Genomic DNA, 23,662 nt, shown 5'->3' with positions numbered 1-23,662 from the left:
CAATACAGCCCTCACTGCTCACCCCGTCCATGCACCGACACACACACACACACACGGTTATTCAGTTGCTCAGGTAATTACACACACACTTTTGGGCAAACCAACATGTATCCAGGTCAATCAGTTTTTTTTTCGCATCCAGCCCAGGAATGTCCATAAAGAAAAATGCCAGAAAAACTGGATTTGACCACCACCCCTCACTACCCAACCCCTCCTTTCACACACACACACACACACACACACACACACACACACACACACACACACACACACACACACACAGTGTAGAGGTCAGAGGTGTTGCCTGTGTGGCATGCATTGTAAGATTAGGAGGTAGAGTTCAGTCCTGTGACAGGTGAAAATGCTTTCATGTGTTTGTTCTCTGCAGGCCTGAGGGCAGGTGAACAGCAGGTTCTCAGTCTCCACATGCAACAAATGTCCACTGTCAACCCACTAATATAACCCTTTATGTTTCACATATTTTGTTCACTTTCCTTGCCTTTTCATTTTTTGTGCACACTGCATCAGTATGAATGATCTTTGATTTATTATTTATCACCACTTTTCCATCTGTACAAACACATTCACAATTTAATATACGATAGCTGGTAGGTGTTACTCTAACAACAAAGAGCGATTATACTTTCATGAGAACATTTAAATAGGTACCTTACAAATATCAAAACTGTGAACTGAATAACACGAGGTGTAAAAGTCCTGCATTTAAAATATTACTTAAGTAAAAGTAAAAAACTATTTTCAGAATATACTTAAAGTTTAACAAGTACAATTACTCTTTATGCAGCCGAACGAAAGTAGTGGATTAAAAAACGCAGTATTTTCCACTGGTAGAAGTATAAGTTACCTTAAAATTTAAATACTCAGGTAAAGCATGAGTAAGTAGAGTTACTTTCCACCACTGTACCAAACCTATATGGTGGAGGATTAATAAATTGGCGTGCGATAAAATGAGAAATAAATGAATAAAAATCTCAGTATGGAGGACTGTAACAGTTACATGTTAAAAATATTATATAGTCTAACATATTATGCAAGTTAAATAAAAATGCTGTGAAGCTAGTTAGAATACCTACACATATAAAAGCTGAAAAAAACAAGAATATAATGATTCTTTACTGACTTATGGCGCAAACCAGCATCAAGTAATTGTATATCTTACAACATTGTGACTCAATTTTAAAATTGGTTTAATAATAAATTACATAGAACAATCAAAAATATGTAGCAAATTCAACACAAATTCAAGAAGTAAGTAAATTTATTTATAGCACCTTTAAAGAGCAGACACAACATAAATAAGGCAGAGCAGGCCTACTGTACTTACAAATTCAAGGGGTTTGTACTTGACTTGAGTATTTATATCATATAAAAGTATACATGAACATCATGTATAATAGTAAAACACTGACAGGGAACATTTTACTGTACTAGGCATATTTTTTAATTCCAATAGGCTAAATGATGTAGATAATATTTACATACTTTGAGAGTTTAGGTGCATACTTAAGGTTTTTAATGCCAGACTTTTATCTGCGGTGGAGTATTTTAACAGTGTGGTATTGATACTTTTACTAAAGTAAAAAATCTGAATACTTCATTTATATGTATATTGTACTAGTAAAGTCTACTCAGTGTTACTCATGGCTAAAGAAATTCCCCTTTCCATCTCCTGACCCGCTCAATCTGGTGTGATGTGTGTGAGTGATGCGGCAGAAAACCGGCCTGGACAAAGCCGGTTAACCAGAGGGGAGAGAGAGGGGAGCTGGGGGTAGCTGGTGCCGGGGTCGTGGGATCAGAGCAGGTCATGGAAGTGTGGGAGTGTCTGCTCGGCCCTCTGACCTTTGTCACTGAGGCTTCCTATAATCCCGTCCTCAAAGACCTTACAGACATAATGGAGAGCCCATGAATGGAGTTAAATGGTGACCATTAGCCGTATCTGTGTCACTATTCTTCTTGTTTGTTTAGTCCCGGTCAGTCTCACGTTTTCAGTGTAATGAGGCATGTGATACAGGGACGGCTGAAGTGAGCACTGCAAAGACAACAGCTTATTGGAGATGGATATCCACCTAAATTTAATGAATGACACAACAGAAGAGGGCAGGGGGGGCTGGGCGGTAATTGGATGTCCACTTCAGATTATTTGAGTCTCGTCTAGAGTTCATAAGTGGTCTACACAAGACAAGGCTAAAGCCCCCCGCCACCCCCCCTTCTGAAAACTATTTGGTCAATAGCCTATTGGTATCACCACAAAACAAGTCCTTATAAGTCCTTATGAATAGTCTATTAAACCGGTGTGATAGAAAACATGTCCCTCTTTTAGACATTTTGTCTAACTTTGAAACACTGACAATCAATTTTACAGAAACACATTTAAAAATCTGTCAGTTTGGCGAGATTATTTTATTTCAAGATGAATTCTAAGTGGCATAAGGTAGAAATAAAGAAACCTGCACAAGAAAGAAAGGTTTGTTTTTAAACCACGTAGTATTTATTTCAGTGATTCAGTTTTTAGGCTAAAAATCAGGGTACCGCTTTGTATATAAAGACACCCTTTATAACGTGTTGTAAGTTTTAACTAATGGCTTTTTTAATGGTTAATAAATCATTTACTAATGTTTTATAACTCAAATATAAGCCTTTAATTATAATAACTTTTGGGTTGGCAGGTTATATAATTTCACTGGCTGGTGAGTCATTAATAATCATTAATAGAGTAACAAGTCTACTTTCTAATATCAATATACCCATGAGAGGTGTTTTGGAGTGGTGTGATGAACTAAAGAGCTGCTGGAGGAGGACAAAGATTTCTCATAACCTGGCAACCAAGATTTCTTTTCTCATTAATGGATTATAACTGATCTATGAAGCATTGGTAAATGATTTATTAACATTATATAGCCTTTATCAAGGGTGCCAAAGTCTGTACACAGTTGAACATAACATTCTGGTTGGAGACAAAATTAACTAAATCATCCTCTGAAACTACAGAATTTGTATAAATCATTAGTGTCATATTTCTGTTGTACAGCATCATCTCCTGCACTCTCCCTCACTCATGAGTCTGTTCTACTTACATAAAGCAAATATATTCAAGGTCAGAGGTTCAAAAGATAAAAAAAAATGCTAAATGCTAATACCTACATTTATAATAAACATAAAAGTGGTTATCATGCTTTCCTAAATGTGGAAACAGCCTACCATGTTCATAGCAGTATCATTAATACACTAATTCCAATTAAACTCAATTAAAAATTTAAATAGAGAGCTCAGACTTTACCTATTTACAATAAAAGAGCACTGCACTTTACTGCTGGTGGCAGATTTTAGTGAGTGAATGAAAACCAAACTCTAAAGGCAGATATAGTCATTACTATGCTATGAGTACCCATACTATTTTGTGTTTGTGCCAGAAAACGTACACACAAACAATACAGAGAATATCAATTCAATCTGACATGAACCTTGAACCTCCCACAGTGGTAACTGTGACTAAGTCACTTCAGAATTAAAGTCATTTTCTGTTCTTGGGGAATTTTATAAAATGATTTTATTTACTGTCAGTTGAACAGAGCTGGAGTTCACCCAGGACATTTTTCTGTCTCTTCCCCGCCTCATTTATCACCATCACCACCACAACGTTCAGTAAACTCCTCCGTCCAGCGGTGAGTTGTGGTCTGGTGCCTTTATCTGGAGTAGACTGACACCTAGCGTCAATTTCAGAAAACTGCAACGGCGACTAGATTTTGAGACTACAAAGCAGACTATCAGTTTCCATGTACAAAGGTGGGAGAACAAATATATAAATTATAGAAAAACATGAATCTGTATGCCGTCATTAACATGCATCAAATAAACTGATCTCACATTGTTGCCTATATACTTGTAATTGAGTCTCGTTTGCCTAATTTTCCAAGCTTCAGATATAAAAGTAGCACATGCTTCGCTTTGATTTGGGGCATATGTTATGGAGGAACATTATAAGAAGTAACCTACATTCTTTGTACAAAACTAAAGTAACTTTCACCCCATCGTGGAAAACGCATGAGGATGGACTCACAGTGCACGGCTGAGACGTCACGGAACTGGCGTTACGTCCTGCAAAATCACGGTCATCCGGGTGATTGCCAAGTTTCAAGCGAGTCATTTTTCATGTATGTAAACATCCTCCTTTTCAACTGAACAGTATCAGAAAAATGTGTCTGTAAACTCGATAAATTGAGCTGTAAGTTTCCTTAAAAGACGATCAAAATGTTGAATGTTTTTGGTTTTGTAGTCTCTCTTCTCAAACACAGACCACCTGCCCACCTGTGCAAAAACGAAAACACAAATGAACACATTTCATCTATGCAAAAACATGGTTATTTGCTTTTTTTATGTGTCTATAATTTCCCGATAGTTTTCTATGTTTCCTGGGAAACTGAACAGAAACTGAAAAACCAACCAAAAAACGAGAAATGAAAAATAATGAAAACATTTCAAACACAGACTTCTGTACTGGTGGTTGCAGGGGTAGTCTATACTTGCACTCAGTTTTCTACATTCTTGCTTAAGTGCACTGTTGTCCAGTTATTTGACCGACTTAAGGCTATGATTTCCCTGCGGCCCAACAGAAGCTTGGCTCTTTCTGCCCTCTCAAATAGTGCTGATGGACGATAAAGTAAGTGAGATCAAAGAGGCTGTTGGCACCGTACCATTACTCCAGCTCCAGCTCACTGTGGCCCCAGGCGCTCCGCATACCTTTCGTGGCAGGGCAGAGCCGGGGAGGCGCTTCAATTGGGGCCCTTACTGGCTGAGGTGGGTGTGCGCTTTTATGTGTATGTGTATTTAAGCAGACACATATTTTGCATCGCGGATTAAGAGTTTTACATTCACTCGCTGACAGCATGGCGACGGACGCAGCATCACTGGGCTCCATCGAGAACCCGATCAGGTTTAAAGATCAGGACTTCGACACTATCCTGGAAGAGTGTCTTAAGTCCGGAAAGCTGTTTGCTGATCCAACCTTTCTACCAGAGCAGAAGTCCATCGGTATGCCGGAAGATCCAGATCCAAAAAAGGCGACCAAGTGGCAGCGACCCAAGGTACGTCCATTGCCGCGTTGTGCATGTGCGTAGTGCCACTTGTAATCCAGATGTTGTAATGTTGTAGGCTAATAAACAATTAAAACAAATTGATATTTGAGAATATGCTCAAATATTCTGCATACATACCAACATTTTATTTTGGACACACGAAGTTTAATATAGAAGAAAAGTATCTGCGTGTAGGCCTACATGTTTTGGCCACTTGTAGCCTAAAGATGCCTAAACAATAAAGTCACGTAAAAGGTGTTTCCCAGATACATCTTCTTCACAGGAACTCTATCAGCAGTGTTGCAGAGTTGTAGACAGATGTTTAGGTGATGGTGTTTCAACCAGGTGTGTTGCAGGTATGAGCCACTTCTTTCCTGGAACCGTTTTCTCAAGCAACCAAAGAAATAGAACAAATAATATTGAAAGTTTTTTTTAATCTCCGAGATAGAAGGTAGATTTTTGAGAGTAAAAAGGCACAGAGCAAATTGTGTTGTGTTCAGTCACATATTATAGCCTAAATCTCGGAAAAATGTGTAAACTAGTCTATAAATCGAAAGGTGTGGGTGGGTGTGAATTTAAAGCTAAATATGAAACATGTAGGTATAATAGGGTAATAAATAATGATTATGTTATTATAGATTAATCTGCTGATTTATTTCCTGATAAATTGCATGGTCAGTAAAATGTCAGAAAATAGAAACAAATGCCCATCACATTTTCTCAAATGTCTTTGAATATCTTTTTTTGTCTGACAGTCCAGAACCGAAAAAACATAATCAGTTTAATAGCATATATGATGGAAAAAAATCACACTTGAGAAGCTGGTACCAGTGATGTACTGGCATGTTTGCTTCATAAATTATTTCAACAATTATTTGAGATTTTAAAAATATTTGCTGATTAATTTTATGTTGACACACTAATCAATCAATCAACTAACCTTTTCTTAAACCTTTATTTTCTTGTTGTCATAATCATATTCCTCTGAAGGAAATCAGTAAGAACGCTGTGTTTGTGGATGACACGACTGGGACCACAGATATCTGTCAGGGCCAACTGGGTGAGTACATCAGGAAAACTTACACACACATTAAAATCACTGCTCATCTATACCCTCCCCGAGGAATGTGGGGGTCAAACTGGAATACGTCATACTGACTTGTCTTAAAATCACATTGCACAACATCCTGGAAAAGTTAAATCCACATAACCAAAAGTTGAAACACTCCTTAGTTCAGTTTGTTCCTTTTTCTTTCATCACAGTTTTTTTTCTCTCTGAAATCAGTGACTTCAGAACTTGATGTCTGCGCCACACATCCTCCAGGGACACAGTGTAGGGAAAGAGGAGTGACACCCTTTAGTTCCTGAGCCCCAGATTTGCAGGGGGTCCATACCCCGTCATAGCCCGCATAGTCTTTAACAGCCCACAGATTCTGATACAATCTGTTGTTCAATCTGTTTCCTATTTGTGGTGAACTAGAACATTGTTTTCTGGACAATCTCCTACCTCCTCTGGGATTTCGGGATTGATGTTTTGCGTCACCCACCAGTTGCGTGCAAATGTGCCAATAGGGCAGATCAATACCAACTCCCCCATCCCTTTCTTCTTCTTCCATGTCTGTATTTTATGTTGTAATTTAAGCTGTACCCCAGGATGTGCTTTCCATGATTTACACATATACCAACAGTTACTGCAACATCTCCAGAGAAACAACATGAAGCAGATGTTTGCCGTTAGAGAGGAATGTGGCTTATTAAATGTGTGTGTGTGAGAGAGAGAGCGAGAGTTTAACCTGCCGGAAAAACATTGACAAAAACATTATGCTTCACGGGAGACCAGTGCCTTCTGGGCTCTTAAATACTCTGATGTGCAAAAACGAATCATTCATTCCAAAAGCACTAAGAATCATCTAAAATTTGTCCACATCAGCTTCTTGTGTTTCTTTTGTTCATCAGGTGACTGCTGGCTGCTAGCGGCCCTGTCCTGTCTGACTATGCACCCCACGCTCTTTGCGAAGGTGGTGCCACCCAACCAAAGCATGTCCGAGCCTTATGCAGGTATCTTCCATTTTAGGGTAAGTATCCTTCAATCAGAAGTACAAAAGACAACCTCTGACTCTCTGCCCTTTTTGCTGATGAGGAAAATTGATAATTAGACGCTTGATCAAGCCAGCTGAGTCTCACACCTTGTTTGCTGCTGACCAACATAAAAACAACATACACACACAAAAAAATTACTCATGTGCTTATGCTTTAGTGCACCATACATGCCCTAGCTCTCTCCCACCCTGTCTTTGCCTCGACATGCTGCTTAAAACTCTTTACGAAAGCAAATATTTATGAGTAATAATTCAGCCAAGAAGCTCTGCTTATTTAATACTCCAGAAACAGAAAACCCGAGATATACATTTAATGAGCACATACACATGAAAGAGGCGTTCAAAATTCACATACATCTAAATGCTTACACAGACACAGGCTGGGGAAGTGGAGGGAGTTAAATTGCTGACAGCAGGGAGAAGTATAGCAACAGGGATGCAGAGCTCACTCAAGGCAAGGCTGGTTCCCAAAAGCTCCAGGTTCCCAGTTTGGCAGTTCTTTTGTGGTAATATGTGACTTTGTTTGGGAATATGTACTATGAAAGGATAACATCCACTGAGTTAATATGGACCTTAAAGGCTCCACTGATTTAGAATGGCATTTCTGTAACACTGTTGGACTCATGATGACAATTAAAAAAAAAAAAGAATCAGCAGCAGAATCAGGGATATTGGATTTACTTTATTCCACGCTTTATTCTTCCATGTCAAAAGCTGGCACCTACATTACCCACAGTGTGACTCTGAGATTCAGGTGTGTTGTGCTAGCAGCTGCTAATTTAGAAATAGATATAGAAAGAAATACTGGAGGCCTATATGTAGTAGAGTAAAAGTATAAAGTAGCATAAAATGGAAATAGTCAAGTAAAACTACCTCAAACTTGAGTAAATGTACTTAGTTACCACTGCTCAGTTTATGTGTACCTTTAAGCAACAAGGAAATTCTAATATATTTACATTACAAAAGACGTAAAAAGGTTATTAATACACAGTAAAATGTGCCAAAAGTTGGGTGAGTAATCAGTATATATGTTAAATTATGTTTTTACCTATTATAAGGCCCTAAAGGCGTTATGACTTTAAAATAATTAACATTAAATCGAGGCACTTTATCAGTTAATCTTGCAGGTGGGTCCTGCTTGATTACCTTACCTTGTGTAAAGATGGCCCATGTGTAAAAGCTTCATCCAATTCATTTATGTTTTGGGGAGTCCAATAGAAAGGTTGTGGTCATGTATCATTTGACAATACATTGAACATGTAACTATAAAACAACTTTCTGTGACTACCTGAACTTCAGTGAGGCACAATTAAGTGCTGACACAGGCCACATATGACACACAGTTTTTCAGATTTAAAGAGGTGGTATTGTGCTTTTTGGCTTTTTCCCTCTCCTTTATTGAGTTATATATCTTTTTGTGCATGTAACAGGTTTGTCCAGCCCAAAGGAGTTCCCATCTCCCACTGAAAACTCTGCTCTGAACCGCTTGATAACAGCTCGTTTGTAGTCCAGCCCTTCACTTACTTTACTTGTGACGTCACAATGAAAACGCGTCATAAAGCTTGCCAAGCAGCTAGCAGAGGTCAGGCACGCCCTCAAACCAAGCTAGTCTGAGCGGAGGCCCTTTGGCTCGACTCACCTTTGTTTGGTTTTCCATTGTAGAAATGTTGTACCTGCTTCCAGGTACTTTTGTTCGTATCACCTCACCTCCATCGAGGTTCCAAGCAAGCTGAGGGATACTAAAATGTAACGCGAAAACACGACAGACTGCTGATTGGTCAGAGAGAATATTCACTATTCACTGCATCATCATTGCTGCACCAGACAGAGGCCAGCAACAGAAAGTTTTATATTTTACAGTTTTCATATGGAATTTCATAACTAAATCCACTTCTGAGAAGTTTTGAGGTGAGAAATCAGCTGTGTAGATTTTGAATATTGACAGTTTTACGAAAAGTGATGGTGGAACAAAAATGTGCTTGAATATTTTCGGAGTTGAGGAGCTCCGCAAGTGGCTGCGGGGGAAGCCTGCGCCAACCCGCGGGAGGAGCGCGTGAGGCCGGCCAGCCGCCCGCTCACAGAGCCCTCTGCTCCCGCCGTCACACAGACCGCTGCAGCAACAACAGCAGAGCAAAACACAGCTGGAAGGTTTTCATACCGCTTATCTGTCTTTACATTCTGAGTAATGTTGAAACGTTTTAACTTAAAAAAGAGAAAGCTGTGTGGATCACTGGTGTGTGTGTCGCATTGAACATTACGTTGCAACAGTTGTGTGTGGTGTCACTATGACGACAAGCTACGTACTATCTGTGGGTACTATCTGCAATGGAAAACGGAGCAGGGCCGAGTAGAGTCGAGTCTATCGATTTGTGCTATGGTAGCATTTTTCAGTAAGGCAGCATAGATCGTCAGAACACCGGCAACAGTTCAACGTTTAGTCCTAATGGAAAGATGTGGAACAATGATGTTGTGGACTTCAGAGTAATTTATACTATCTGCTAGGTTATGGTCTCAGTCTGAAGCGGCTTTGATTTGGATCACGCTACCTTGTTTCTTAGGACCCGCCCTTCTTTGCTTCTGATTGGCTAGTAGTCCTTACCTGGGAACTGCGCATGTGCAACTCCCAACAAAGATTTTGTAAGATATGTAAGTAAGATGCATCACTCTGTAGCTCAAGAGCGGAGCGTACAACACAGGGTGAAAAGAGGAGCTGCAGCAATGTGCAGTATGAGAAAAATATGGTGTTTTTTGAAAATTAAACCATGTAAACCTGTTCTGGTACAACCCCTAATTAAGATTTTGAACCTGAAAAAGAGCATAATACCACCTCTTTAAGACCTGAGCACAGTGTAGACATAATGATTAAGCTTCCCATTTCATGTAATTTCATGTAACATTTACATTTTATCTGATTTGGCTTTTTAAGGCTGTTCCTGTTTTCAGTAAGGGTTAGCCTACCTCTTTAGCTACAGCTCTGGAATTTAATTAATGGATCCAACAGGTCCAATTTATCCTGGAGTCATCCCAGTATGATGGTCCCGCACGCAAGAAGAGACAAACATAAAACCTCATCTTATCACCGCATTAGAAGTGGTGATTCTAATCTAGAGAGTTCATCATTCGCTGGCTCTGACCTGCACAGATAAATAAAATATTAACTTATTAGACAGAGCAGCATTTTTATGGTTTTTGCACAGTGATCATTTTGCCCCACAGCTCTGGACCTTTAGAGACTGTGGGGAGTTTGTAACACAACTGAACAAGCAGGGTGGAAGGAAGGTGATGGGAGATCAGTCCAGACATGCAGGTAGTGACTACCCCTGGGACACACACACTAACACAGAGCTGCAGCTATGAAAGGCCAGTGCAGGCCTGCTCTCAGCTGCTGTTGTGTACACACAGTAGAAGTACAGTACACCCCTCTAGTCAAGACCAGTAACTGCCTTGGGAGGTGCTTTAATAAGTTTAGTCAGACAAGAAAACTGTTGACTTAACTAATCCTTTTATAGACCTCTGGACATTTGTATGTTTGTTAGTACTTTTGCTCTGATTTGTGCCAGAATATGTCTTGTTCAGTGACGGAAAATGTACTCAGATCTTTATACTTAATAGCAATACCACTGTCACACATCTAAGGCAGAATGCAAAACCAGACTCTAGACAGGCTGGTGGGGGGGAAACAAGTCTTTTAAGTTAGAGATCCTCAAAAAAAAGGTGAGCTTGTGGCTTGCTGACATTTGGGCTTAGGGAAGTAGGGGGGTAAAGGTTTGCAGGAAGGGGGAAATCCTGGGAATGATAGCTGGCGGCTAGCTTGGCAAAATGGTGTGGAGAGCTGGTAGACAGGTGATGCTGGAGACAGAGAGAACCAAATCTGTGTAAATAACTCTGGAAGGTAGACAGGCAAGCAAACAAACAAGCTGGTATAAACCGGCTAACTAGACTTTCCACCGAGCTGAAGCGAGGCAAGCACACACCTGTGAGGAGGTGTAGAAAAAAACAAGAAAACACTCACTCATCACAGGCAGGATTCAGGGGAGAGGGATCGTGACAACCACTTTACAGAAATACTCAAGTATTTCTATACAGTGGTTGATTCAAGTCCTTCAAAATTATTAAAAGTATTAACATCAAAATGTACTTGAATGGCTGCAGAATGACAAATCACAGAATAATATATACTATATGAGTCGATTATAAAAAGTGATGCATAACCTGTCACTTTAATGTTGCAGCTGGAAAAGATGGGACTAATTTCAGTTACTGGGTAGTTTACAGTAATCTATAATAATAATAATAATAATAATAATAATAATAGATTATATTTTTATCTGAATCTGCAAAGTAATTAAAGTCATGAAATACTGCATATGTAGTGGAGTAAAAGTATAAAGCACAAAATAGAACTCCCTCAGACTTGAGTAAACATACTTGGTTACAACTGCTCAGTTTATGTGTATAGTACCTTTAAGCAACAAGGCAATTTGAAGTGATTTACAATACATTAAATGTAAAAAGGTAAAAGGTGAACATTTAGCTGCTAAAAAGGCAGACTTTGCTCCTCAGGATTTAGTAGAGACTAAAAACAGAGCAAAAAGAGTGTGAATATTGGACTTACATTCACCAGGTGGACAGAAACATGACAATTATAATGTTGCTCCGTGACTAGTAAATAAGCAACTGTTTGTAAAAAAGTTCACCATATCAACTTAAAAGTTGATCGTGTGTCATTGCTTGTCTCTGCTGACCCCAGGTGGCTAAAACAAATCAGTTACTGCAATTCGAAGGGAAATATTCAGGTGGCTTGTCTCTTTGCACTTATTAACGTTCCTCCTGACTCATTACATCCATGTCTGCTCTGTTCTCACCATTCCTCTTCCTGTCTCTCTCTCTCCCTGTGTGGCCCTGTGCAGTTCTGGCAGTATGGTGTGTGGGTGGAGGTGGTTGTGGATGACAGGCTGCCAGTACGCCAAGGCCGTCTGCTCTTCAGTTATTCTGAAACCCGCAATGAGTATTGGAGCGCCCTGGTGGAGAAGGCCTATGCCAAGTCAGTTGCCACTACCAGCATATGTTTCTGGGTTGTAATGTCTGAGATCACCCTCTGATTTTCTGTGTGTGTGTGTGTGTGTCTCATTATGGTGATTTGACAAAAATAGCTCCCATCTCGTATATGTAGGTTAGTTGGATGCTACGGAAGCCTGAAGGGGGGCAACATTTCAGAGGCTATGGAGGATTTCACAGGAGGCATTGCATACTCGATGAAGGTCTCATCTCGTACCCCTCGAGCCCTCTGGAGGTCCCTGACAGCCGCCGTGTCTCGAGGCAGCTTGCTCAGCTGCTTCATCCAGGTACACACACACACTCACCTCAGGGTGTTTTCACTACACAGGTGGATGCTACATTAGATCCACTCGAGCTTCTGTCTTTGTCTTCGCAGGCCTGCAACAACCTTGAGATTGGAAAAGTAACAGGAGATGGACTGATAAAGGGCCATGCTTACGCCATCACTGACACTCACAAGGCCAGTATAACACAGAGACAACGCTGCAGACTGTGTAGCACTTGACTGCTCCTGTCACTATTTATTGTTGCATCTTCCTCAGTGTGTTTGCTTCTTGTTTTCCTTTACTTACTCTGTTTCTGCAATGACCAGTTTCTCCACAAAGACCTCGTGATCTAAAGCCATTTCATGTCATCTCACCTCGTGTCATTTTATCTTGATCTAACGTAATTCAGTGTGATAAAATGTCCCTGCAATGTAATCTAATCATAACCCTAGTCTAATCTAATCTATTCTGATTTTGTCTCATCTCACCTAAATGTAATGTCATTTCATCTAATATAATCCCTCTGAAATGTAATCTAATCTCATTTCACCTCATCTCAGGCCCAGTCGGATCACATCTAAATTAATTGAATAGAATCAAATCTGTTTGAATCAAATCAAATCTCATCCAATCCAATGTAATCTCATATAATCTCGATGAAATTTAATTTAATCTCATGTTGTTTCATGTTATTTTATTTCATATTTTTCCATCTCTACCTCCTCTGATTTCTATCTATCTAGTATCTAGTTGGCAAAACAATCTCAGAACAAGGTCCATTAGAAGCTGTCCTGGAGCTTTTGATTGTATAACTTGATCTTCTTCTGCAGATGCAGTTTACCCAGTTGTCATTGATTTGAAAATACATATTTTTTATTTTTCAGCACTTTAAAGACTTCTCACCCATGTCGGTTGAAAAGTTCATTCTTGACCTTAGAAACAGCAGAAGACCATGTGAAAGCTGCTTAACAACTACTAATGGACCTCCCGGTGAAACTGTTTTGCAAACTGCTCATTCCAAGTTCAAGATAATCTTAATCAAAACTAATTTTATCTCAGCTCTCAGTACAAAAAATAAAAAATGAGATACTACCTTTTGTAAATGAGACTTTACTCTTTGTTCTCTTCACGTCTTCAGGTTACGAAAGCATCAGAGGAGATGTTTCTGCTGAAGCTGAGGAACCCCTGGGGTTTTGGCGAATACTGCGGCCCCTGGAGTGACAAGTGAGGGAGCTTCCTGTTTGAGCATGTTGTAAGCGGGAGCCATTCGCTCCACAGATGTTGAGTTTCTCTGTGCGTGCTTGACTGCAGGGGTAAAGAGTGGGATGACGTGGACAAAGCAGAAAAGGAAATGATTCACCTGAAAAATAAAGACGATGGAGAGTTCTGGTATGTGGCAGAAACTAAAAGACACTAACATACACTTTTGGACAACTGTAACACTAAGGATTACAGAGCACAGCATACATTTTAAGTCTTCCCACATTACATTGTAATGTTTTTGTACCAGTGTACCTGTAGCAGTGTTGGGGAGTAACTAGTTACATATAATTTACTTACACAATTTAATTACAACTAAATGTAACTGTAATCCGTGTGTCAGAGCCAATTGGCGCTGTTGGTATAAATGGGAACCAATCTTTCGATCATCAGATGCTACCCGGAAGCACAGACAGTTTTTTACCACGCACACACACACGTACACATGCACACACATGGACTATACCTATAGGACATATGAACACACCATACCATCCCAGTACAAATTCACACATGTGCATTGAAGTTTTCTGGAGAACAATGTATATGGATGGAAATAAATTGAAACCAATGGTTTTAACGAAATACGACTTGGACTTTCATTAATCAAACAAGGTAAAAAGTGCGTCAATTACTCAACCCCGGGACTGCTCCTCATGGGGCTTAAAGCTTGGGCTTAGCCTCTACACCGTGTAATTAAATGACAAATTAAGTTACTTATTAAAATGTTCATGATTAAATTTGGGGTTACATCTGAATATTTTCTGTGAAAAGCTAGACTGTATGTTAAATAATACTCATTTTGCATGTTTTTCATGTGCACAATGTCTTCCTTTGCCATTTCCAGCCACTGCTGTTTAGTAACATTTGATGTTATTCTGATGCAGCGCCGCGTGTGTCCTTGTGTCTGCCTGTTAAATTGCCTCTCAAGCTGTCTTTTGAAAATGGTCAACAGTTGAAAACATCCATTAGCAATTTAGAAAAGTAATAAAAAAGTAATTAAAAGGAATACGTTACATTACTTTGATAAAGTAACTGAAATAGTTACACTACTATTACATTTTAAATAGTAGAGCTGGTAATCGGTAACCTATTACATTTCCAAAGAAACCACCCCAACACTGACCTGTAGAGTACGTACTAAGACACCTACTCCCACCCTTATTCCCTAATTTTGCATCTTGTTCAATTGTGCCTATATGTATGTATTAGCAAATTCTCTACTGGTACACTATTAGTACAAAAAATGACTCGCTGTATATTTGTGAGCTGTACGTTACCGAACAACTCCTGACAAACAACAAGATCTCTGATGTAAATGATCTTCCCTATTAGGATCTCTATTGAGAACTTCTGCAGCGTGTTTAATGTCGTGGAGCACTGCAGTGTGAATCCTGACACTCTTGAGGAGGAAAACACACCTGACTCTCCTTCCTCTATCTGGACTATCAGTGAACATCAAGGATTCTGGGTACCGTCGAGCTCTGCCGGTGGTAGCCGCAAAAACAACAGTATATTCATGACTTTATATTTGCACAAATATGCATTCAAGTCCTGCATCTTTTCAGTCTTCTTACTCTTGTTCTGTTTTTTTTTTCCCTCAGACTCATTCTGGAAGAACCCTCAGTTCCAGTTGGTTCTCACAGAGCATGATGATTCACACAAGGACAATGATGATGATAACAGTAATTATAATGAATATGACGAGGAGGATGAGATTGACGACAATGAGGATGACGAGGATGACAAGTTGATGGCCTCAGAGGAGAAGATGGCCCCAGAGAAGCCGAAGAGGAAAGGCAAACGGTGCACCGTGCTGGTGGAGCTGCTGCAGAAAAACCGCAGGCAGAAGGATAAAATTAACTTCCTCTACATAGCTTTCCACATCTACAAGGTGATGTCTACTTTTAATTTACTTATTTATTCATTGAATGTTTTGTGTCTCAGCACCTTTAATCTGTTTCAAAATGAACTCACACCTGTCTTTGTCTTTCTTTTCTTTGCAGGTTCCTTCTGAGGTGAATATCTCATGGCAATAGATCAATAATTTTCCATTATCTACTTAAATGAATATCAGAACTATCTTGATTTCTTAATAATCATTACTTAGTGTTGTATCTTTCTTCCTATAGCTCCAGGGTGTGTGCCTGAACCGCAACTTCTTCATGAAAAATCGCCCTGTGGGTCGCTCTGGGAAATATGTGGCTCAGAGGTAAAAGACTTGGCACCTTTAGGGGTAAAACTTCTTATGCACTGTGCTAACAGTGCTCTGGATCGAGTGTAATCCCTTGTACCTCAACACACATACAGAGCCAAGTAATTATTTTCAAACTAAATGCAAAGCTTTTAGTCCCAAAATCCTTGACGTGAGCAAATCTCAAATGATCTATATATATGCTTAAAATGCATAAAAACATTATTTTCTTTATCTGGTGGGACAATTTAAATATAATCAAAGAAAAGGATACTTCATTATCCAAAAAAAAGAAAATGAATTTGGCGAGGGGTAGCAAAAACCAACTGAAGACAAAATAAACTACATATAAAACAACAGAGACAATCCATAAAACATATTTAATTAACATTAAGTACTGTTGTACATGGTCCTCGTGGTTGCAGCTTTTAAACACAGGAATAGTATTGTCTACACACAGTATATAAAACATGTATTGTATACAGAACATTTCTTGGATCTAATGCTTTTAGTTGATCATTGAAAGTTATATGACTGGTAGCTTGTTGGAAGTCAATAAATATAACTCATTAACTTTGTCCCTTAGGGGTGTGTGGAGGAAGCTACGTCTGGAACCGGGTAACTACATGATCGTCGCGTCCACCTTTAAACCCAACCAGCCTGGAGACTTCTTTGTCCGCATTTTCTCCAAAACTGGAAACACTCTGGAGTAAGATGAAGGGGTTTTAGATCCAAGGGCCTATAATGAGGGACACAAAAATCTTTGTTTGCTTTACAACAGAACTGGTGTCAGAAAAGACAGCTCCATTTATTAGCCACTGTGTGCAAATGTCATGTGTTAGAGAGATTTTCTTAAATCACTGACACACAACACTTCCTGAGGGCTCTATAGCATCCCTGAGTCACCTCCTGCCTCACTCACTCTCAACTGCACAGTCATAGTCACCCACACTCCCCCGGACGTACACTCAAACTTTCCCAACATTATACTATTGTATAATTTAGAAAATTGAGATTAGTCTCAACAACAACAGGGTATTAAAACGACCTCTTAGCTGAGAGCAGTAGTGATACTCAGACTATAATAATGATCTTTATTTTCCTGTGGTGGAAAGTAACATTTACTCAAGTGCTATGTTTAAGTACAAGTTTCAGCTACTTGTACATGAGTATTTCCAATATATGAGATTTTATACTTTTTTACTTTTCACAGGGAAATTGTGTTCTTTTATGCGATTACCTTTATGGAACAGCAACAGTTACTAGTTACTTTGCTTTTGTTAAAATATGATGTCTTGTCATAGATTAAAGGTGCTGTATAACCAAACCTGCCCAAGCTGTGTTTGGATTTCCATGCAGTCACCTATACGAATGATAAAGTTGTTTGTTGTTCTGCAACAAAATGAACAGGAGAGCCCCTGAAGTCCTGTAAATGTCTAATTCTTTATCATGTTGCACAAAATATGAACTTGTGTGTCCAAAAAACTCCATAATACCACTGTGGACACTTTACAGAGGTGGTATTATGCTTTTTGGCTTTTTCCCTCTCCTTTATTGAGTTATATATCTTTTTTGTGCATGTAACAGGTTTGCAAAATGAAAAAGCCCAAAGTCCAGCCCAAAGGGAGTTCCCATCTCCCACTGAAAACTCTGCTCTGAACCGCTTGAAAACAGCTCGTTTGTAGTCCAGCCCTTCACTTACTTTACTTGTGATGTCACAATGAAAACGCGTCATAAAGCTTGCCAAGCGGCTAGCAGAGGTCAGACACACCCTCAAACCAAGCTAGTCTGAGCGGAGGCCCTTTGGCTCGACTCGCCTTTGTTTGGTTTTCCATTGTAGAAATGTTGTACCAGTACCTACTTCCAGGTACTTTTTGTTCGTATCACCTCACCTCCGTCGAGGTTCCAAGCAAGCTGAGGGATACTAAAATGTAACATGAAAACACGACAGACTGCTGATTGGTCAGAGAGAATCGTCACTATTCATTGCATCATCATTGCTGCACCAGACAGAGGCCAGCAACAGGAAGTTTTATATTTTATAGTTTTCGTATGTAATTTCATAACTAAATCCACTTCTGAGAAGTTTTGAGGTGAGAAATCAGCTGTATAGATTTCGAATATTGACAGTTTTACGAAAAGTGATGGCGGAACAAAAAATGTGCTTGAATATTTTCGGAGTTGAGGAGCTCCGCAAGTGGCTGCGGGGGAAGCTTGTGCCAACCCGCGGGAGGAGCGTGTGAGGCCGGCCAGCCGCCCGCTCACAGAGCCCTCTGCTCCCGCCGTCACACAGACCGCTGCAGCAACAACGGCAGAGGAAACACAGCTGGAAGGTTTTCATACCGCTTATCTGTCTTTACATTCTGAGTAATGCTGAAACGTTTTAACTTAAAAAAGAGAAAGCTGTGTGGATCGCTGGTGTGTGTGGCGTCGCTATGACGACAAGCTACGTACTATCTCTGGGTACTATCTGCAATGGAAAACGGAGCAGGGCCGAGTAGAGTCGAGTCTATCGATTTGCGCTATGGTAGCATTTTTCAGCAAGGCAGCATAGATCGTCAGAACATCGGCAACAGTTCAACGTTTAGTCCTGATGGAAAGATGTGGAACAATGATGTTGTGGACTTCAGAGTAACTTATATCATCTGCTAGGTTATGGTCTCAGTCTGAAGCGGCTGTGATTTGGATCACACTACCTTGTTTCTTAGGACCCGCCCTTCTCTGCTTCTGATTGGCTAGGAGTCCTTACCTGGGAACTGCGCATGTGCAACTCCCAACAAAGAATTTGTACAAGTAAGATGCATCACTCTGTAGCTCAAGAGCGGAGCGTACACCATAGGGTGAAAAAAGGAACTGCAGCAATGTGCAGTATGAGAAAAATATGGTGTTTTTTGAAAATTAAACCATGTAAACCTGTTCTGGTACAACCCCTAATTAAGATTCTGAACCTGAAAATGAGCATAATACCACCTCTTTAAGTACATTTTACTGAATTACTAGAATTTTGGCTGCATGACTTTTAATTCTAACTAAGCAATTGACATTGTGGGATTGCGGTTTTTACTTAAGTAAAGGATCTGAGCCAAGAACTTGATAAACTTGATTTCTGAGAGTGTAAACTGTTTAAAAAGTTTAATTTAAGAGACTGACAAGATGGTGTTGTCTTTGTGATGCAGGACTCAGGACTTTACTTGCACCTCTGGCTACCTCCCGGTACGTCTGTACACATAAAACACCAGCCTAACACAAAATAGCAGCCAGCCAAAAAAAAAGTTTATGTTTGTTTGAAATGTTTGTGTCGAACAGGTTATGGGAAGTCCCATCTCTGTGGACGATCGAGAGAGAGTTCAGAGGACTTTTGATGAGCAGGCTGGCCCAGTTAGAATTCCTCCTAATTCTACTGTCATTACTTAAAAGTGTGAATTTAGGGGCTTTTTATAATCCAAACCAATTTCCTCTGTCCCTCTGGCAGGATGACAGACTGAACGCCAAGGAGCTCATGAATCTGTTCAACTCAGGTTCCAGTATATCATTTTTTTTTATCATGTTTTAGCTGCATCTGAAAATGACTCAAAAGCTTCTAAAAGCTCCACCACAAATGATCTTTGACTATAAAATGCCATTAACGGCCACTAGAGGGGAGCAAAGTAGTGACACGTTCCCTCAAATATTGGAACAGTGGAGCCACGGAGGTCACCAGTCTAGACAGAGGCTCATAGCTGCAGTCAGATATAGTACACTGAGCTTGGTTAAGTAATAAAAGTGACTACACTTGTCCTCGCTATCACCTTTCCTCAGCTTAATCCAATTTAAACCCGTATTTTCTTTTTCTGCATCAATCTGTGCCTTCCTTCTGTAGTTCTCAACAAAGATTACCATCTGCCACTGGAGACGTGCAGACAGCTCATCTTTGGAGAGGATGTATCCTTTTGTCCTCAGTGTATTCTTTAATGTTACTCTCCAGTCTCCTTGTAGTTCAGTACGATTCTGTATTTACCTCTGGTTTACCCAAGCTTAAAAACGTGATTATCCTCTGCTAGTTTCACATTTCATTGCGGCAGATGCGCTGATGAAGGGGTTTAAAACCCCTGACCCCCGATCCCCGTTGAGTCATCATGCCACACCAATGTTCACTTTCACTCTCCTTCCTTAAAATATAATATAGTCTTCCATTCTGTTGAGAGGTCCTTAACTCTGCTGGCAGACTACAGGGCGGTCCAGTCTCACCCGTGAACAAACAGAAGCCCTGCTGTCGAGTCTGCGCAATCTGCAGGTACAGCTCACTGTGTGTTTGTGTGTGTGTTAAAGACAGAAAAGGAAGGAGGGTTGTATCATTATTACTGTGCTTGTTCTGATGCTGCTTTCTTTTTCAGGCCATGTTTCTCAAGTTTGATGAGGATTCTTCTGGGACCATGAGCCCGTTTGAACTCAGTACAGCACTGGAAGCTGTTGGTAAGCATGCATGTGTGGCACACACAGCATACACACCCACACACAGATGGTAACGGCTTTTAGGCTTCACACCTTCGTCCACTTCTCTGTTTCCCAGGAATGCAGTGTGATGGCAAGGTTGTTCAGCTGCTGTCTGCAAGGTTTGCAGCTGGAGAGCTTCAGATGCCCTTCCACGGCTTTGTGTCATGTGTCACCAGGCTGCGCATGCTTTTTGGTAACACACACACAAACATCTGGCTACGCAACGTATTGTCAAACACGCAAAAAAGGCACACAATGACCAATTATAAATAATATTTCAGGAATATCTAAAGTATTTTTTTTTCTATTTTTAACCTGTCTGCACAAATCTTGCCACACAGCACAACTATTAGATTATCATTAGACACACATGCACTAAATGTTGAATGTACAAGCTCATTGGTTGATATAAATCATCATTACTAACAAATTTGGCCCACAAATTATAAAATTTGGTACTTACAAGCAGTGGTGAAGAGTAACTAAATTTACTCAAGAAATGTACATAAGTAAACATTTTGAAGGTACAAATACTTTATTTGAGTATATTAATTGTATGGTCTTTATACTCCACTACATTTCAGAGGGAAATATTGTACTGTACTGTTTAACCGCTATAATTACTAGTTAAATTTTAAGTTACAAGATACAACACTTTGTTGAAGGTTAAACCAGTGGATAGAGACAACTAAAAACCCCAAGTGCTGATCTGTGCAACAGACCTTTTTTTCCCTTCTCACATTAATCAACTCATGACCCCTCAGATTTATCTTGTGGCTCTTTGGGGGCCCAATCCTTAAGTTGGGAAACACTGAACTGAACAACCAAGCAATATATCAAGTAGTAACTAAGCTCCACCTCAACAGTAAAATTATGCTTACACAGTGTTGCATTAGTATTAACAACCTATCAATTAATGTATATATAATATATAATAATGCATTAGTCACATCGGACATTTTGCTGCAGAACGGGTACTTTTACTTTAAATACTCTAAGTATATTTTAATTATATTTTACTGATAATACATATGTACTTGAATGCAGGACTTGTACTTCTTTAACTGCATGCAGGAGACTGTTTAGAAAATTACCTTTTCAGCATCAACAAAATAGCATCTTATTATATATTTCATTATATGATTATGGTTTGCCAACCAATATGTTATATATGTGGCCTTGTGACATTCTGCAATTTGCTTTTAGATGATCTACATGTGCGCAGTTTGTTTACATAACAAGTTTTATGCATATCACTAAATACACTCAGGATACTTGCCAGGATCTCTGTTTTGAAAACGAACACTAAACTTGAACACAAAATCTTCTCCTCAGCTCTGTATAAATCAGAGACCATTCACGAGGTGAAAGACAGAGGAATCAACCAGGTGAGTATCTGGTCAAATATTCTGCTATTTGTTAAAACTGACCCGATTTTTTACTTTCTGTTTGGGCCTGTTGTCCCTTCACAGTGGCTGCTTCAGTTCCTGCTGGTGTGAAAACACTTTATGAAGAGGGTCTCCACTTTAGACACAGCGGAGCCACAACATGCTGTTGATTCTAACACATAGACAACATACAGCACAAACTGCATGTAAAGCTGTTCTTATTCCAAAACAAAAGCTGTGGCTGTCAGTTTATGCTTTGCTATGTTTTATTCTTGCTTGATCTTGTACTATCCTCATACTTCTGGCTGTAACATTGTTATAACTTCAAGGTTGAAGGTTTAGATTTATTGTCATTATACAATACAGGATTGCACAATGAAATGCAGTTGTAGACCCCTCCATGCTACACACACACAATGAATAAATATATAAATAAAGGAATAGAACAATGAAATAGGCAATTAGATAGAATAAAGTATATAAAAGTAAAGACAAAGAAATAAATAAAAAGTAAAAGTAAATTACATTTACAAAGAAGTTATGCAGTCACACATTGAATATACATACATATATATATATACACAAATATAAGTGCAATATGTGCATAAAAAATGCAGTCTGCTGAACTTTCATTTTTATGTAATCCTGTTATAGTACTCCATATTGTAATAAAATGGATTTCTTAAATACAAATGTGATTTTAAAGTTGTCCTTATTCACTTTCAAAGCATTGCACTATTTAAAAGAAATTTGTTTTAAAAACCTAAAGAAAGTCCACATTATTTCCCTTTTTTCTCAACGTCATTATCATATTCTCGAATTGCTCTTTAGAAATTGTGCAACGATGAGAAGAAAATGAAAATGTTTCTAAAAATGAACCATGAATGAAAGGGTACACATAACTGTTATTACACAACTGAGAAATAAAAAAGAAATCACTGCAACCCCAACAGTTTAGTCATCCATGCACACATGAGCATACCCTGGGTAATATATGTGCACACACACACACAGAGTCAGAGTGAGTACCGCCTGCCCCACTGAGGGTGTGAGGGTGATGTCTCAGCAGCGCTACACGCACCATCTCTATTCTTATCGCACTGACGCCACGTACAGCGTCAACACACACTCGCCCCCACCTCCACTATGTTCCCTTACTCCCTCCATCCATCCCTCAGTCTTTCTATCCCCCCTCCTGTTCTCTCTAGTAACTGTCTGAGTCTCACAATCTGCATCCTCCTCCTCCTCCTCCTCCTCCCTGTTACATGCTGGCTGCTCTCTCACACAGGTGCTCACACAAACACACACACACACACATCTGCGAGCCAGCAAATGTCCTTTCTACACATGCTGCTATTAATAGCACCTTTGCTCACATACCACTTCCTGTTCATCGTTAGGTGAGTACACACAGGTTGTCCTCGGCAACCATCCATCTACACTGTGACAGAGAGAGGAGGAGGAAGGTAAAGGTAGGGAGAGGAGAGCGAGCCCATAGATTCATCTCTCCATCAGCTCTGCCCGCTTTATTATCTCATTTTAATTTTTCCAAACCCTTCCTCTTGTTTGTGAGTGTTCAGCTCTGGAAGGTCAGCCGATGTGACAACTCAGCAACGCTTGTAAAATGAATTAGCTACAAACCTCAGTACAGATGTGCTCTTCTACATGGTAAATGGTCTTTATTTGTATAGCGTCTATCTAGTCTTGTCTTTCCGACCACTCAAAGCTTCACTCCACTACATACACCCGTTGATGAGCAGGAACATAAATTAACCCATTCACACGCTGATGGCACTGCCACCAGGAGCAATTTAGGGTTCAGTGTTTTACC

General features: G+C 39.7%; 1 protein-coding gene across 2 annotated transcripts; it reads left to right on the top strand.

Annotated features, from left to right (window-relative positions):
• Positions 1 to 4,617: 4,617 nt before the first annotated feature.
• On the top strand, positions 4,618 to 22,529 carry capn12 (calpain 12). 2 transcript variants are annotated; one of them, XM_038694187.1, is made up of 23 exons: positions 4,618 to 4,815; positions 4,904 to 5,102; positions 6,084 to 6,153; positions 7,050 to 7,168; positions 12,103 to 12,236; positions 12,366 to 12,537; positions 12,627 to 12,710; positions 13,655 to 13,740; positions 13,828 to 13,905; positions 15,112 to 15,266; positions 15,381 to 15,670; positions 15,783 to 15,794; positions 15,909 to 15,988; positions 16,557 to 16,679; positions 19,147 to 19,183; positions 19,277 to 19,348; positions 19,443 to 19,488; positions 19,830 to 19,891; positions 20,175 to 20,243; positions 20,344 to 20,422; positions 20,520 to 20,636; positions 21,779 to 21,831; positions 21,916 to 22,529. In XM_038694187.1, exons 1-23 carry the CDS (start codon positions 4,667 to 4,669, stop codon positions 21,940 to 21,942), a joined length of 2,313 nt encoding a protein of 770 aa, XP_038550115.1. In that variant the 5' UTR covers positions 4,618 to 4,666; the 3' UTR covers positions 21,943 to 22,529. The 2 variants fall into 2 exon arrangements, with proteins under 2 accessions (XP_038550115.1, XP_038550114.1); XM_038694186.1 differs by having other exon boundaries at positions 4,623 to 4,815; positions 15,112 to 15,287.
• Positions 22,530 to 23,662: the final 1,133 nt, after the last annotated feature.

Source organism: Micropterus salmoides, unplaced genomic scaffold, assembly GCF_014851395.1.
Source record: "Micropterus salmoides isolate LMB-PRFRI ecotype aquatic unplaced genomic scaffold, ASM1485139v1 Ms_hic_scaffold_3, whole genome shotgun sequence".
Taxonomy (NCBI): domain Eukaryota; kingdom Metazoa; phylum Chordata; class Actinopteri; order Centrarchiformes; family Centrarchidae; genus Micropterus; species Micropterus salmoides.
The sequence above is the reverse complement of the archived record's forward strand: the minus strand, read 5'-3'. Positions and strand labels throughout refer to the sequence as shown.

Coding starts and splice junctions, on each gene's coding strand:
- capn12 (XM_038694186.1), top strand. CDS start 4,667: ATGGACGATAAAGTAAGTGAGATCAAAGAGGCTGTTGGCACCGTACCA. Junction 19,349..19,442: donor TTGATGAGCAGGCTGGCCCA/GTTAGAATTCCT, acceptor TCCCTCTGGCAG/GATGACAGACTGAACGCCAA. Junction 20,637..21,778: donor CAGGCTGCGCATGCTTTTTG/GTAACACACACA, acceptor TCTTCTCCTCAG/CTCTGTATAAATCAGAGACC.